Source organism: Calidris pugnax, unplaced genomic scaffold, assembly GCF_001431845.1.
Source record: "Calidris pugnax isolate Ruff unplaced genomic scaffold, ASM143184v1 scaffold188, whole genome shotgun sequence".
Lineage (NCBI taxonomy): Eukaryota > Metazoa > Chordata > Aves > Charadriiformes > Scolopacidae > Calidris > Calidris pugnax.
Window position 1 is genome coordinate 14,787,039 of NW_015091257.1, and position 16,495 is coordinate 14,803,533.

The following is a 16,495-nucleotide window of genomic DNA, read 5'->3' on the forward strand; positions in this document are numbered from 1 at the left end:
TGCTTTATAAACGCCTGGAAACATCACTAGGAAACAAATACATATGGTAGCACTAATTAGCAAATGCTGGTGGTGTTGGCTGGTAAAACTCAAATTTCATCTTCCCGTCTGTGCCGCCAAGCACATTCTTCAATAGTAGGACTTGAGTAGCTCATTTTAGTACAGACAGGCTCAAAGGCATGACCCAGAAAGCCTCCACTAATATAACCAGTCTTCAAATAAAAAAAACACTCTCTAACAAAGCTTAATAAATATTTCCTCTCTTTTTTTATAGTGCTCAGTTTCATGGAGCTGCAATTTGACAGCAGAAGGATGTGGTACAGAGACTGGAGAGGCAGGCTACCAACACTTTACCAGTAACTCCAGCCATGAGCAAGGAAACCCAGAAGTTGTTCTTCAACTCCATAAACGGTACACCCAGTTTCAACTTCATGAGAAAATAAAATCCACACAGAAGTTGCCTGGTGAGGGGGTGGGAAGAGAAGGTCAGCTTCTAATGGAAGCACATGAACCTTAAAAAACAAACTACTGGGGAGTAGAGCATACTCACTTTAAAAACACCCCAAAAAATAATTAACCTTTTCTAAATATCTGAATCCTCACTAAGGAAACAATGAAAAGGTAAAAATTCCAGCACAAAGAAATTGGGTCAAGGTTACAGTGCATCACTGCAAGTGTCACCAAGGTTCAAAAGGCCCAACACACATTGTACTTCCTTGTAAAAACTGTTTCAGATATAGAAGATCAGCATTATAAAATTGCTTAGCAAGGAAACAATGAGACCAGAGAATATATCTCCTTTCTTTTCCTCTGTTTTGTAAAATAAAGGTCCCTTTAAAAGTAATTTCTGGTACCTTAACTTGTACGTTCTGATTTGAGACCTAGTGTCTATTTCTGCATACCACAACATACACTACACATCTACTACATGCACATATATGTATTGCTGAAAACATTTTGAAAGAGATTATATTTTTTAAAAGAGCTTTTATTTACAGTTCAATGAGGTATTCCTCTCCCTCCACTTACTCAAATTTTCCTCTGATATCCACCAGGGAGTTTGTCTAGATTCTTTAAAAAATTTTCACATTGTCTGAAAGGCTGCAGAAGTTCAAATGACCCACTAAAAACATGGGCTGACAGTACAGAAATTGAAAAGTTTTCTATGCAGAACCACGGAGCCATTAAAGGCTTTGAAATGGTTTAGCATTCTGTACGCTTAAAAAACATCAGTAACAAAACAGTTTAGAGTTTGAACTATTTGCGACAATCTGTTCCTGAGAACTGATCAACTCAAATTCACAACCATAAGCCTTCGGGTGCTTTCAGTTTGAAAGTATAGATCCCACAGAGTCAAAGAAAGGCAAACAGACAAAAGTACACCACAGAGCATTACGAATCGACTGAAGGTCGCCAAATGAAGAAGCTGTATGAGGACAGAGGAAAACAACTGAGCATATATCCTTTTGTACATGCACAACAGTACATTTCAGGTAGTTCCATTTACGAGTACTTTTTTCCATGAAACAAATTGTATAGAAAATATTCAACTAAATTTTAAAAGTAGACTCCTCTAAAACAAAAGCAAAGCATTAAAAAATTTGCTGAAAGACACATTGAGACATCTATGCGTGTTTTTGGTGGGTAAATTTTTTATTCAAGACAGCTAACATGGTAGTCCTGAATTACACGCGTTTTTCCATCTATATTTCTCTAATTCAACCCCAGAAGGAGAGTAACTCAGGTCATCTTAGAAGGACTTTGAAATAAGGAATAGTTTACACTTTGTCTTTGTGCTTGATAGTAGAATAAACTTGAGACACAGGATATTAGTGGAAAGGAAAAAGAAAACACTAAGATTTGCATCTTACCTCCTATCTATAGTTATTAGGCTTTCATTGGCACGATCATTTGGCAATGACTGACGACAGTGTATGAATCATGTCTCTACAGTGTCACAGCCATGTAATGCAGACAACATGACAGCAACATGAAGTAAGATGGGTAGTCTGCTTGCATGCTGGCTGGGTCCTGGGGACAGCATAATAAGGAAGCTTGGGGCAAGTGAGAAAAACCAAAAAAACCTTGAATCAACCAAAAAGCTGATAAACACAGGTACCAAAAGGAAAGCTGAATGACATTATGCTCTTGGCTCTAAGTAGGAAGAGAATAATTTTCAGCCAAAAGGATAAAAAGGAGTTTAATTTGCTTTGTGCTATCAATTAATAAGTAAATACGAACAGATAAATCAGACTACCTAAACTCACCTAAGCAAGTCTAAAAGGAAAACTAAGGCTTAGCTAAACTGCTAATCACAAACCAGCCAAAATAATGGCAGTAACTTGTTACCATAAGAAATCACGAAAGTTATGAAAGAAGTTTCTGTTTTAGAGATGGTTTCTGTTGGAATGGTGTTTTTAATCAGGGTTTTTGATAATACTGTCCTATAGCCTCTGGGAAGGCAAATGCAAGCTCTCTGGAAGGAGGAGTGCTAAATGAATCTTTCAAAGGGTGCAGTGAATCATCATGCAGTAGGAAATGAAGAAATCAAGGTTTTGTGAAGCAGCAGATAAGTACATTCAACACGTTGCACGGTCTTGAATGACTTGTGATACATTTATTGCTCTCAATATTTCCAGTTAAAAAAAAATAAAATCAATAAAAGCAGAAGTCATTACCACTTTCTGTAAAGATGACAGGTTTGCCTTGCTCCCTCTGTCTGGGCGGAAGGTACCAATGTTATTTTTAAAAATGTATGCTCTCCTTGTTGCTTCCCTTCATCCCTCACTACCTCCCATCACAACCATTGGCACTAAGTATCTATCACTGAAGGAGGACTCTGAAGTCAGAGTAAATAACTCATCCTATTACATGATGATAGTTTACTTGCACCTTCATCTTTTCCAAGGGTAACTGCATGACTACAGTGTCTATATATAAACAATAATATATTTCATATGGCTCTAACAGCCAAAAAATGAGGATTAAGGGACTCACATATACTCGTCTTTTTCAAACTCTGAAGAGAACAATGTGTCCTGACTGTAAACCTGAACTGCTCTAATATACTCTGTCATATTATAATTTCACTAACAGCACCAGTGAAATTCTAGTAGAGTAAATAATTAGGTGATAGCAGGAGATGGGGGACCCTTTAAGGACTCTGCCTCCACCACCAGTTTCCCAAATACTTCCCAGAAGATTCTAGCAGGGAATCGCAGCACTGGCAGACACTGAATACAAAGATACCTAATTAGTCAAATACTACTTCCAATAGCAAATAATGCAAATAAGTTTGCCATTCCAGTTGATATGCACTTTATAAATCATGAAAGCTGCTATATGGAAGGTGTTAAATGGTCTACACATGATATTTCAGAAAAAAACATTTCTGTACATACAAGTAAAACCCAAAAACAACGAAGAAACCGCAAACAAATAAAAAATTAACAGTGCTAAACACCCTCCCACATACACATATATAATTACTGTGTTTGATCAGGACAGGAATATTCATAAGCAAACAGTATCACTTCAGCATCAGTTACAACAGCTAGTCTTAAAATCCCTGATATCTTTCTTTTTCCCACATGTCCCTCTTGGTCCTATCTTCATTCTTACTTAACATTAATGTTTCTTAACATTTAAGTAATACAAAGTGGTAGATGTAGTCAGGATACAGGCTGGATCGTTCTAATGGAGTAAATATAACATTTGTCAGACTAAGCTTGAATGCAAGCACAACTCTTCACAATCACTAGATTATTAAATGCTGTAGTTACACTACAGGCATCCAGAATACTATTTCTTTTATATCCCTTTTTGCAAACAAACATAAAAAACATCAAATATTGTTTCCTGAAGTTAAGGGAGTCCATATCAAGGCCATGTAACTAAATTGCAAGAAAGGTGGAAATATCAACAAGTATTCTCACACTTGTTTCAAACAGCAGTGGGACTGAACTGCAGTTCAGTTTCTATGAGTTTGTGTTTTAAGAATTCTACCAAGGTTATTGCTCCTGTTGGGAAAAATCAGGTACACAGCTGTGCTCTCTGCAAATCCAAAACTGTAGAAGTACTTTTTTCAAGCCATTTGTATGCAAATGCTGCTAAGCACCTTGAAAATTTTACCTACAGAGAAGAGTTTCTCACATCAGCCTGCTCCAACAGTAAAACAATTGCAAGAACAAGTGTAAAAATTAATCAGACCAAAATACATGGATTACTAACATACCCACCCACAAATAAACAAGCTACAGAGAAAATAAAAACATCCGGAGCTCGGAAAGCTGCCAGGAAAAAAAAACAGAAGGAAAAAAAAAAAAAAAAAAGAGAGAAAAGAAACTGACTTCAGGGAAGAGAAAGTATAAGGTCAGGACACCATCTCTTTGCCTCCCAACCTTCTAGGACTAGGTTGCTGTCAACCATCCAATCCTGCCAATTCTATAAATCCTTATGGAAACTACTTTAAGAGGCTATTAGCAAAACCACATTGACTTCCCGGTGTACCACACAGTTACAAATAATAATATATAAGTTCTGAAGAAACTGAAGCTGCTTTAAAGAATTATGATATTGCAGCTCCAAAGAAGTTATATGTTTGAAAATATAACTTCCAGATGGCACATTCAGTCCTTGTGTCAGTCTCTGATTTGGTTCTCTTCCTCGCGGTTTGGAGACTCAGAAAGGAGAAAAAAAAAAAGAAAAAAGAGTGTTTTGTTTCCTTTTTTAGCATAAAATTATACTTCTTTTTTTTTTTTTTTTTTACAATTTAGATAGCAGCATATTTTAAACATAAATACTATACTGAGGCTTTCTTAAAAACACAAAAGACAAACCTGAGCAAAAAGACATAATTGAGTTTCATTAGTATGTCACTTTATACTACCTACACTGAACTCTATCAGTGATGCTGTATTAAGTATATTTAAAGAAGAATGTTTTTGTTTATGTTTTTGTTTAAACATCAGCAATTACAATGCATATTAAAGAAAAGCAATACATTTTGTCTTCCAACTCTTAAATTTTCACCAGTTCTAACAATATACAATTACAATTAAACTTTCAGAAGGTTACTTTTTACGAATAACTTGTTGCAATATAAAGTACTAATCTCTAAAAGCTAATAAAAAACTTATCACTGAGGCTTCACATTACCATAAGCACACTGCGTGACTGCCACACGCATTTAAAACCCTCTCACTTTTGCATAGTTCCTAAAACATTCACACACTGGTTCCCACAAAACATCCAACAGCTGACAGCCCCAAAGAACAACACTTATTTCCTCTCTGTTTTCCTCTCCCCCCGGGTAATCCCCCTCTCAAAGCCTGGCACCAAAATATATCCAACAAACCGATCCCCAGAGGACAGCCAACACCACACTTGCCGCCATGACAAACATACGGGATCCATTCTCCTGACTGCAAGGAGCAGAGCTCCCTTCCCATTCAGACAAGAAGATCTCTGTTTCCCTGTGACTGGGAGTAGGAAGGAGCCTCTGTCGCTGCTGGGGAGTCTCACATCACTTTCAGGCCAAACACCCAGGGCAGCTGCCTCACTGGGAATTCCCCCACCTCCTCCAAAGCCAGAAGAACAGGTTGAGGTGTGACATTATTTGTAATCATGCCCTGGGCATCCAGGACAGCCCAGAGTGCTACTGCTGCTCTGGGCTGAATTCCCTTTGAAAAATGAACCCTGCCAAGTCAGAGATTATTGACTGGTACAGGACCACCTTGGTGGATCTACGTCTTTGTGTGAGAGATGGGCTGGGAGAGGGAGAAAGACTTTGTTTCACTAGTTTTGCTTTCACCATTCTAAGAGTAATAACAGCAGCAACAATAAATAACAACACATAGTGATGCTATGTTTCTCTCCACAAAAATCTTCATTGCTGTTGACAGAAACAAAAGCTCAAAGAGACAACATTTTCACATGATAGAACCTATCTGAAAGTTTCTTTCACCAATTATATTCTCCTGTACTTCATCATAAGGATGACAAGTTTAATGGTCAGACCCAGAATTTGGAGTAAGGAACTAATACTCCTGGCTCTCATTCCCACAATGGACATAACAGTTAGGGTGCCACAATCTAAAACATTTCCTAAGGAAAATACATAGACAATAGTCTAGTAAGATTTCCAACAAAAAAGCTTAGCAATTGACTTGTAAATTCCTAACAAGTATATAATCCATAATAATTAATTGACCCATGAAGCAAGTTATCTTTTCAGGTACCGACAGAAATAATACTGCTTTCCCTATGTATGCGTATAATCCCAGTGCCTCAGCAGATGCCACAACTTTCAGAAGTGGCTACGTAGTCACGTAATTAAAAGTATTCAGAGTACTTAGGAGAGCAGTGGAGGCAATAAGACCCTACAAGCAAAGGCAGGCACAGCGGTATCAGAGAGTGCGATGGCAAAGCAGGAGGGGAGGACAACATGAGTTGGTTGGTTCTTCAACCTGATGGGTACCAAGCAGCAGCCAGAGGGCTGGGGAAGCAGAAAGTACTACAGGAACCAAACTGCTCTGGGACACGGGGAATATTCTCTTTTCCCTTCCAGGAGCCAAGCGATGGCTGTAAAGGGCCATGCACAGGCACGGTCTTATGAAAGGCTTTATGAAAGCACTGTAGAAATGGATAGGGGTATGTGGGGTGTGCAACAAGCACAAGGGTCTCAGCAAGGAATCACCCTGTGTTTCACTCACAAACCCCTGAAACCTCTGGCTGGTTGTGAAGACTAAAAACAAAGAACACATATAGAGAAGACAATTAAATGACAAGCAACAGATAAGGATCTCCACCATGTACATATGATTCAGCATGAACACCCCTGACATCCTACAACTAATTTGCACTATTTAAAGTTTGTATTCTGCTTGTACAACAAGAAATCCAGGTTGCTGTTCTGACTTGAGGCAGCAGTACAGTTACACAAAACCCCCGTTCTGTTTCATTGACTCTAAACCCCAAGTTATACACCACAATTTCAAAAATAACTACCACCACACTTCTTGCTAATTTTAAAGTAAGTTTACCTCCCCAATCCTACTAGCAATATTGGCAAGTCCTCTGGAGTATAGACAAGCCTGAAGGTTGCCACATGCAGCACTTTCAGTTTACCAGTATAACACCACCCAATCCCACATAGAATTGGGTTTGTAAATTAAAACCGGCAAGGATGGCTCTGCACCACAGTTTCCTGCTTTCTACATCTTCATCTGCTATCAGCAAAATCTAACTGTCTCAGATGCTGTCACACTTAGAAACACAGTTTTACACTGCAGAGCATGGCTAGACAAGGAATTTGTTAAAACAAGACCAAAAAAAAGCAAAATCTAACTGTCTCAGATGCTGTCACACTTAGAAACACAGTTTTACACTGCAGAGCATGGCTAGACAATGAATTTGTTAAAACAAGACCAAAAAATAAAAATCAAAAGCATCCTGCCTGTCTCCTAATAGTATTTTTAAAAAAACCCTAAAATACTACACATCATCCACATTTACTTCATTTTCTGGTTATAAAAGTAAGGATTTTAGATTTCAAGTTGAAGTTTTCAAGCTCGAAACATATCAAAGACCAACTTTATACCATGCAAATGAACTGCAATCACACTTGCTACCTCCTCTTTATCAACTGTATAACTGAGAAGTAAAGCAAGCAACCAGGAATTCTCCACTCACACTTCTATTTCTCTACTTGAAAAATTGAAAGAAAACAGTAAAGATTACAACCAGATACACATTTCTTATGATAAATTCAGCATCGCTATCTCTAAAACAAGGAGATATCTACAAAGGCCGACAGAGTTAAATTAGATCTCTAAGAGGGACAAAATAATTTTCTCATTTTTAGACAAACTTCTCCCGCAAAATCTTCCAAGCGACCTTAGCTACAGACTAATAGGCAGTGAAAACGAAAAGAGAAAAGAAATTTCAAATACCTTTTCTGTTACACCTTGCATATTGAATTGCAGAGCATAAGAAGAGTATGAATCTGTGGGGTTTTGTGTCTGTATGTATGAAAATTTATAAGATTCAGCAGTTGTTTTGCAGATTCAAGAACAGGAAGTACCTCTGATACAACTTCTTCACAGTGAAAGTCCCCTGAAAAAAATAACTGCACGTGTACTGCATACGTATCACCGCTACCTCCCCTTTCCTCTTTCTTTCTCACATCTGTCTTCAGACAATTCCTCTTCAATGGTCTCCTAATTTGCATTTATTCCATGAAATATAAAACCACTTTTGTTACAGGCAACTCCAAATGTCTTTTCCACACCACAACCTACTACTCCCTTGAAAAATATTTTTTCGATGTTCTTAAGTAACACTTTATATTAATGTCTTTTCCAAAACATTCCAATATATTGCATTTCCCTATTTTTTTGATTTCTGATTTGTACATCTTTCCTTCCAAACTCTTTTCTCTTCAAACTGCATTTTCAGAATCTATGCACACATGCTAGCCAAGACCACTCAAGCCTCTTTATTGCAATAATTCAGTGGTTTCAATTCAGCCCAAACATTCAATTTTTGCAAAACCCAACAGTTTCTTTGGAATGTTGTCATGAATTTATTCAAAAGAAAATCAAATCACAGGAAGGAGAAGATATTTTCCATAAGAAATTATTCCCTCCACTTGAAGGCAGAATGCAAAATACCTCAAGAATTTCATTAGTGATTTTAAGCTCTGAATAACTTTCTCAAGTAACTACTCTTACAACCAATTCTGATAAGCAATGGGAATTTGGAGTTGCATTTGGCTCCTCCACTCATCTGTAGCATCTCTTTTTGCCTGCCTCTCAATTACCTTGCTGACACAACAGAATAACAGTGGGGCATGAATTGATTGCTGGTAAACTCAACTCTGCATGCACGTGTTAAAAAATTTTCCGTAACTGAAAGAGAAAGCTTACAATTACTTTTAATCTTAGTGGACAGAATGATTATGCTCAACAAACATTCCAATGGGACTGCTGTTATGTTTGACTATAGCTCTCCAGATACAAGGTGATTTACACAAGTGAAGAAAAATAAAATTTTTCACTCAAGATGTTCACATACTAACTTTACTTTTAGGAAGTTTGTATTTTCCACTGCATGTTACCTAATTTAGAGGGGGAATCCTCAACTATGAAAAACATGTTTGACTGCATTCAAGCTGAGAATGAGGAAGAATTTAATGTGGTATTTAGTTCTCTAGAAAACAGCCCTGGATGCTGATTTAAAAAAAAAACAAAGCGCAGGTGGGGATGCAAAAAGCAGGTAGTGATATTTTACAAGAACACAAAATCCAACAGATTTATTGTTTTAGAACTTTCTCTTGAGAAAAAGCATCTCTTTTTCAATTATGTGACAGGATGCCATGGTTTGAAGTCATTGGAAAGAGGAAGCCTTAGAAATTAGGTACTAAGGGGAAGAGCATGCAAGCCTTCACACTTAGATTATGATATTTTTCATAACAGAAATTCATAGGCCACATTTATTTAGGACACTAAATCCAACATCTCCTAAAATCAGCAGCAGATTTCAAATATCAGCCAGGAGAAAGCTTAGAGGAAGTCTGCTTTTGTCCCACAGAACTTCACAGTTCATCAGAGTTCACACACAAAAATATTATCAATACATGAGTCCTAAAATAGTTTCTTCTCCTTACCCCAAAGTGTGGATTTTCAGAGGTTAATAAGAAACAGGGTATCCATTTTCCTCCTTCAATCCCTTTCATCTCATTGAGGCTGTTACTTCCTCCTAATCATTGCCACCTGACAGATACAGAACTGTTCTTTTTTTTTCTTGGCAATGTCAAGAACAAGGCTTAGGATGCAAGTACATTTGACCCCATGGGAACACCTGAGGCTTCCGTGTGCCCCCCCACTACAGGCTCAGTAAGTCTGCCACCAAACCGTCTCCCCAAATTACCTCAACACGTGCAGTGCTGTTGAAGCAAAATGAAACAATTTCATTACGTGTCTAAACACACAACAGACTCACGCAGTTAGAAGAAAAGAAGGGGGGAAGAAAAGATTCTTATACCCTTGGAAAGGGTAAAGTCCCAGATATCCTCTAAAGCTGTAGTAACAGATTAACATAAAACCTATTTATGTAATTTATTGTAGTGCTTGCTCTCTTTTCCATAGTGGAGAGCCAAGTTTATTGAGTTTTATAGAAACTAGCAGCCTAGGTTTCAATGAGAAATCAAGAAGGCCCAGAGGTACTAACAGCTAGTCTCACATGTGCAGACATATGTGTGGACACACAGACGCCTAGTAAAAGGAGATATGTATTTCTAAAACCTTGAATGGCTTTCCTAAAACCAATATTACTGCAATTTATTTGGTATATTACATGATATATGAAGTAATGATTTATTTTTTTTTTAAGTTTTTATAGGCAACAGTCTGGAAAAATCCACTTTAATTATTCTCAACTAGTTTAGCCAGGAATAACTATGCAAAAAAAGCTTCTATAAAACCTAAGAAAGCACTCTGGAGAAGACATAGCTGTTACACAGGAGAGAAAATATTACAAATGCCATGACATATAACTTCTTCTAGAATAATCACTTTGTTCCCAGACCACACAGTCAAACAGAATCACTGAACAGCAGAGAAACATAGAGGTAGCTTTTATTTTCAGGATATCAAAACTACGTTGTCTTTGCCAGAAAAGCAATTTTTTCTTTGTAACATAGCCTCAATAGAACATTGTACTGCAATATGTTTTGGGTTTGGATATAAGAAATATTATAATATAAAGGCTGATACTTAGTATGAACACACAAAACATATACACACAACACGAGAACAGTTCCACTTTGTACTCACTCTTACAAAGTTGTCAGGGAACAAACCTCTTCTGCCTTTGAGCTGTCCTTCCCACCAGCCTCCATCATCTTTCTTGATATTGGTGATTATGTCACCGACAGTGATCGTCAGCTCATCATCATGTTGAGCTTTGTAGTCAAACTCCACTATCGCCTCCACTAAAAGAGAAACACAGATATGCATAATTATTGGCATTTAAGTTTTCATGCCTTTGAAAGGAATAAGAAAACAACAATCCGATTATATATTCTCAGTGAAAGTAATACATTCGGTTTAACCAATAGAGCACATAAAATAGGGAATATGTAACGGTAATATTTTGTGGGTAACTGCTACAGAGAGGACAAATAAAAAAAGACAACTAAAACCACACAGGAATGTCCATCATGGTTAAGGCAACAAATGGCATGCATTTTTCTTTACTGTTTAAAAGAAATTAATTTACAGTACTTCAGCGGTATCTACTCTGGCAGCATTACAAAATTTATTTTTGTTTCCTGGACAACATTTTAGCTTTTGTTCATGGGACTTCTAAAGTATTTTATTTCTGGAAAGGTTTTCAAATTCATTCAAGTAAGTGCAGTGGCTTGGGATGCTTAATGCATCACTATTAACCTAAAGAGTATTTAGCAAGAATTTTTTGCATCATGCTGAGTTTCACTGTTGTTTATACAGAAATGCAAAGCTTTGCTGCATGAACAAGTTCTCACAGGGTTTCACCAAAGGGAGAAAAATTTAGTTTCACTTGTGATTATGCATCAGAGAATTAATTAAAATTAAATGCTCCTACTGCTCTGAATGTCCTCTATCAGACAGAGATGTGTTATAAGCTTGATGCATTACATGGTGTATCTTTGTCTTCCTGGGAGGACTCTCCATCCCTCAAAACAACAAAGTTCCTTAGAGAATTAAAGAAGTCATAAAGACAGAAAAAAATCCTTTGGAGAATCAAAAATAATAGACATGGAGTGTTCAAATATGGAAGCCACAGTTGTATTTAGTGGTCCATTAAATATCTACAAATATCTACTTGCCCAGTTTGCAAGGTGAAGGGTCGCCATATTTATAAAGCCTTACTCCTCTTTTCTTCAGCGGAAAACCATGCCCCAGGAGGTTCCACCAAACATCTAGCACTTCAACCATCGAAACAACAAAATGAGAACTAGTAATAGGCATCTGCTTTCCGCACAAATGACTGTGCTGTGTAAACCTTGCAAGATGTGGCCAGCAAACAGGCAATACAGCTCACAGAGCAAAGCTAACCATTACATCACAGGCAGTAAAAAGGTTCTGCCTAAACAACAGAAGCCCTGAAGACTAAATTGAATTAAGTTGACAGGAAAGCAGAGTTATTCCTTTCCACCCCCAAAATGTCACACTGACACAATGCTGAACATCTTCCTCCCTCCCCCAGAGCCTGCAAGTCATCGCTAAAAGAATGTTCTGACTTTCGGATAAATCCCAGGCACACGGTTGGTAATATTCATCTACTGTTTCTCCACGAAGACCCAAAACATTATAAAACCAGTTGAGAAGAGGCCTGCTAAACTACATAATGAACAGCAAAAAAGAAAGAATGGCACCACACAGTGCAAGCTGACATGCAAACAGAACTTGAAAAATTTATCACTGAAACTTAAATGAAAAATCGGAATCACTCAGGCTCAGGGCTTTGCCCATGTGGATCTTGAAAACTTCCAAAGTCAGAGGTAGGGCATGCAAGGCAACCTGCAAGGCAACCTGCTCCACTGTTTGACTGCAAGAAAAGTTTTCTCTCTACAGTCCATTGGAACCTTTCTTTTTCCAATTTATGTCCATTGGTCTTGTCCCACTATGCACTACTGTGAACTGCCTGACTCCACCTTCTTTAACCTCCCTGTAGGTACTGTAAGGCTGTTATTAGAACCTCCCATTTTCTCCAAGCTGGACAATCAGAGTTCCTCTAGCCTCAGGTCCTTCCACTCTTTAGCATGTTAACTGTTCCACCGTATCAACCACAGACAGTGCACAGAGAGTTCACTCCACTGCCTTCTTCAGTAATGGACAAAGTTGTTAAACAAAACAGGTTCCAGGACAGCCACTGGTGGTACTCCATATATTATCAGCTTGCAAGTAGTGCACAACTACTACCCAAATCATACAACATTTGAGGTTGGAAGTCACCTCTGTAGACCACCTAGTCCAAACCTCCTTATTCAAAGCAGAGGCAGCTAAAGCACGGATTCCTCAGGGCCTTATCCAGCCAGGTTTTGAATATCTCTAAGGATGGAAATTCCAATGTTTCCTATGCTTAAATGGATTTTCCTGTATTTCAGTTTGTGCCCACTGCCTCTCATCCTTTCATTGTTGACTGCCAAGAACAGTATGGCTCCACTTTCCTTACTCTACCACATCACGCATTCAGACACATTGATAACATCATCCTGAGTCTTCTCTTCTCTGGGCTAAACAGTGCCATCTCCCTCAGGCTCTCCTCAGATGCTCCAGTCCCTCAATCATCTTTACAGCCCTTCACCAGACTTACTTCAGTATCTCCATCTCTCATATGGGAGAACCCAGAACTGGACATCACACTCCAGATTTGACTCACCAGAATAGAGGAGAAGGATCACCACTCTCCACCTCCTTCCTGCCGGTCTTCTGCCTATCACAGCCCAGGAAGCTAGGAGCTGCCTTTGCCACAAGCACATGTTGCTGCCTTGCAGTCTACTTATTGTCTACTAGGATTCCTGGAGTCTTTCTCTCCAAACCTCCTTTCCAGACACTCAGCTCAGGGTTATTCTTCTCCAGGTGCAGGACTTGGCATTTCCATTTGTTCATGAGGATCCTGTCAGCCCATTTATCCAGCTTGTTGAGGCCTCTCTGAACGGCAGCACAAGCCTCTGGTGAGTCAAACACTCTTCCAAGCCCAGACTTGCCGAGAATTCACTCTGCCCTATCACCCAGGTCATTAGTGAAGATGCTGAGCAACACCAGCCCTGTTATCCACCCCTGCAACACACTGCCAGTGACCAGCTTTCAGTCCACCTCACTGTCCGTTTATCTATTCTCCACTTCATCAGTTTAACAATAAGGATGATGCTGGAAAAAGTGTCAAAAGCTTTGCAGAAGTCAATGTAAACAACATTCACTGCCATCCCATCCTCCACCAAGTCAGCGATCTCATAGAAGGGTAACAGATTCCTCAGACATGACTTCTTCATAAATCCATGCTGATGACTCCCAGACAGCTTCTTGTCTTTCATATGTTTGGAAATGGCTTCCAGGATTATTTGCTCCCAAGGGGTCAACATGAGGCTGACCAGCCTGTCATTCTCAGCAAAATGAAGGCTTCTTACTTTTCTTGATGACAGGAGTTACATTTGCATTCTTCCAATTTTAAGGAACCTCTCCCAATCAGGATGACCTTTCAAAGACTATCAAGAGTGGTCTTCCGATATTGGTCATCTCCCTTAGCACATACCTCATCAGGGCCATGGCTTTGCACATGTCCATTTTCTTTAAATATTCTCTAACCTGATTGTCCTCCACTCAGGGTAGGTCTGCCTTGCTCTGCACTTTCCCACTGGTTTCAGGGTCCTGGGATTACTATTAAAGACAGAGGTGAGTAAGGGACTAAGTACGTCGGTGACAAGGCCCTCATTCAAGGCCTACACTTTTCACAGTCTTCCCCTTGCCATTAAGTACGTCGGTGACAAGGCCCTGATTCCTATTCAGCAGCAGGCCTACACTTTTCACAGTCTTCCCCTTGCTGCTCATGTGTCCCTAGCAGCCGTTCTTGTTTTTCACATCTTTGCTGGTTTCATCTGGGACTGAGTTAATTTTCTTCATAGCAGCCCACATGGTGCTGTTTTGGATTTGTGATCAAAACGGTGTTGATAACACAGGGATGTTTTGGCTATTGCTGAAGAGTGCTTACACAGCCTCAAGGCCTTTTCTGTTTCTCACGCTGCCCCAACAGTGAGCAGGCTGAGGAGGCACAAGAAGCTGGGGGGGGACACAGGCAGGACAGCTGACCCCAACTGACCAAAGGGGTATTCCATGCTGCTCATGTGTCCCTAGCAGCCTTTCTTGTTTTTCACATCTTTGCTGGTTTCATCTGGGACTGAGTTAATTTTCTTCATAGCAGCCCACATGGTGCTGTTTTGGATTTGTGATCAAAACGGTGTTGATAACACAGGGATGTTTTGGCTATTGCTGAAGAGTGCTTACACAGCCTCAAGGCCTTTTCTGTTTCTCACGCTGCCCCAACAGTGAGCAGGCTGAGGAGGCACAAGAAGCTGGGGGGGGACACAGGCAGGACAGCTGACCCCAACTGACCAAAGGGGTATTCCATACTATATGACGTTGTGCTCATCAATAAAAGCTATGGGGACGAAGGAGAAATGGTGGTATATTTGGAGTTATGGCATTTGTCTTCCCAAGTCATCGTTGCATTTGATGAAGCCCTGCTTTCCAGAAGATGGCTAAACATCTGCCTGCTGATAGAGAATAGTGAATGAATTCCTTATTTTAGCTTCCACACACACCATTTGCTTTACCTATTAAACTGCCTTTATCTCAACCCACAGGTTTTCTCACTTCTTATCCTTTCAATTCACTTCCCCATCTGACCGGGGGTGAGTGAGCAAGCAGCTGTGTGGGGCTGAGATGCCCACTGAGGTTAACCCACAACAACATCTCTCACCACATTCAACTCCAGGTGGGTCTTGGCTTTCCTAACCTCATCTGTGCACACACAGACATTCTCTCTGCCTTCATCCCAGGTCACTTCTCCCTGCTTTCACCTCCTGTACTCTTTATGCTTGATTTTTGTCAGAAGCTCCTTGTTCATCCATAAAGGCATCTTACCACATCTGCTTGTTTTCTTGCTTATCAGGGTGGACCACTGTTGAGCTTGGAGGAGGTGATCGCTAAAAAAAAACCAGCTCACCTGGATCCCTCTTTTATCCACAACTGTCTCCAGTGGGATTCTTCCAAGCAGACCCCTGAACAGTCCAAAGTCTTCTTTCTTATAGTCCAAGGTTGCAATCCTGCTTTCTGCTTCAAATCTCTCCTAGATCCTGAAATTTACGATCTCGTGGTCAGTTCAGCCAAGGCTGCCCTCAGCCTTAAGATACCCAAACAGTTCCTCCTCATTTTCAAGTATGAGATCCAGCAGTCAATACACTCCAGAAACCTCCTGGATTGCTCATACCCAGGGTACCTTGTTCCTCCAGTAGATATCAAGGTGGTTGAAATTCCCCATGAGAGCCAGGTTCTGCCAATGTAAGCTTTATTCCAACTGTATGAAGAAGGTCTCATGAACTGCTTCTTCCTGGTTAGGTGGTTTGTAGAGACACCCACCACCACATCATCCTCACTGGTCTGTCCTCTAACCCTAACCCACAAACTCTCAGGTGGTTCCTCATCTGTCCCGCAGCCGAGCTCCATGTTTTTCAGCTGCCCTGCTGCTTAAAGAGTAACTTCCCCTTCTTTGCCTGTCCCTCCCAAAGAACCTGCATCTATTGCAGCACTCCAGCATATAAGCCATCCCATCATATCTTCACGATCCCAACAAAATCATAACTCTGCAACTGCATGCAAACATGTAATTCCTCTCCTTTGCACCCCATGCTGTATACGTGACGGCACAGACATTTCAGAGAGCCAACCAGTAA

General features: G+C 39.7%; 1 protein-coding gene across 3 annotated transcripts in view; it reads right to left on the reverse strand.

Annotated features, from left to right (window-relative positions):
• SH3KBP1 (SH3-domain kinase binding protein 1) overlaps positions 1 to 16,495 on the reverse strand; it is a 233,840-nt gene that overhangs the window by 193,440 nt on the left and 23,905 nt on the right. For 2 of the 3 annotated variants that reach the window (XM_014960423.1, XM_014960424.1), the window contains exon 2: positions 10,836 to 10,993. In XM_014960423.1, coding sequence (XP_014815909.1) covers positions 10,836 to 10,993 — 158 coding nt within the window. The remainder of the gene's footprint in view (positions 1 to 10,835; positions 10,994 to 16,495) is intronic. The other variant, XM_014960425.1, reaches the window with a different exon arrangement.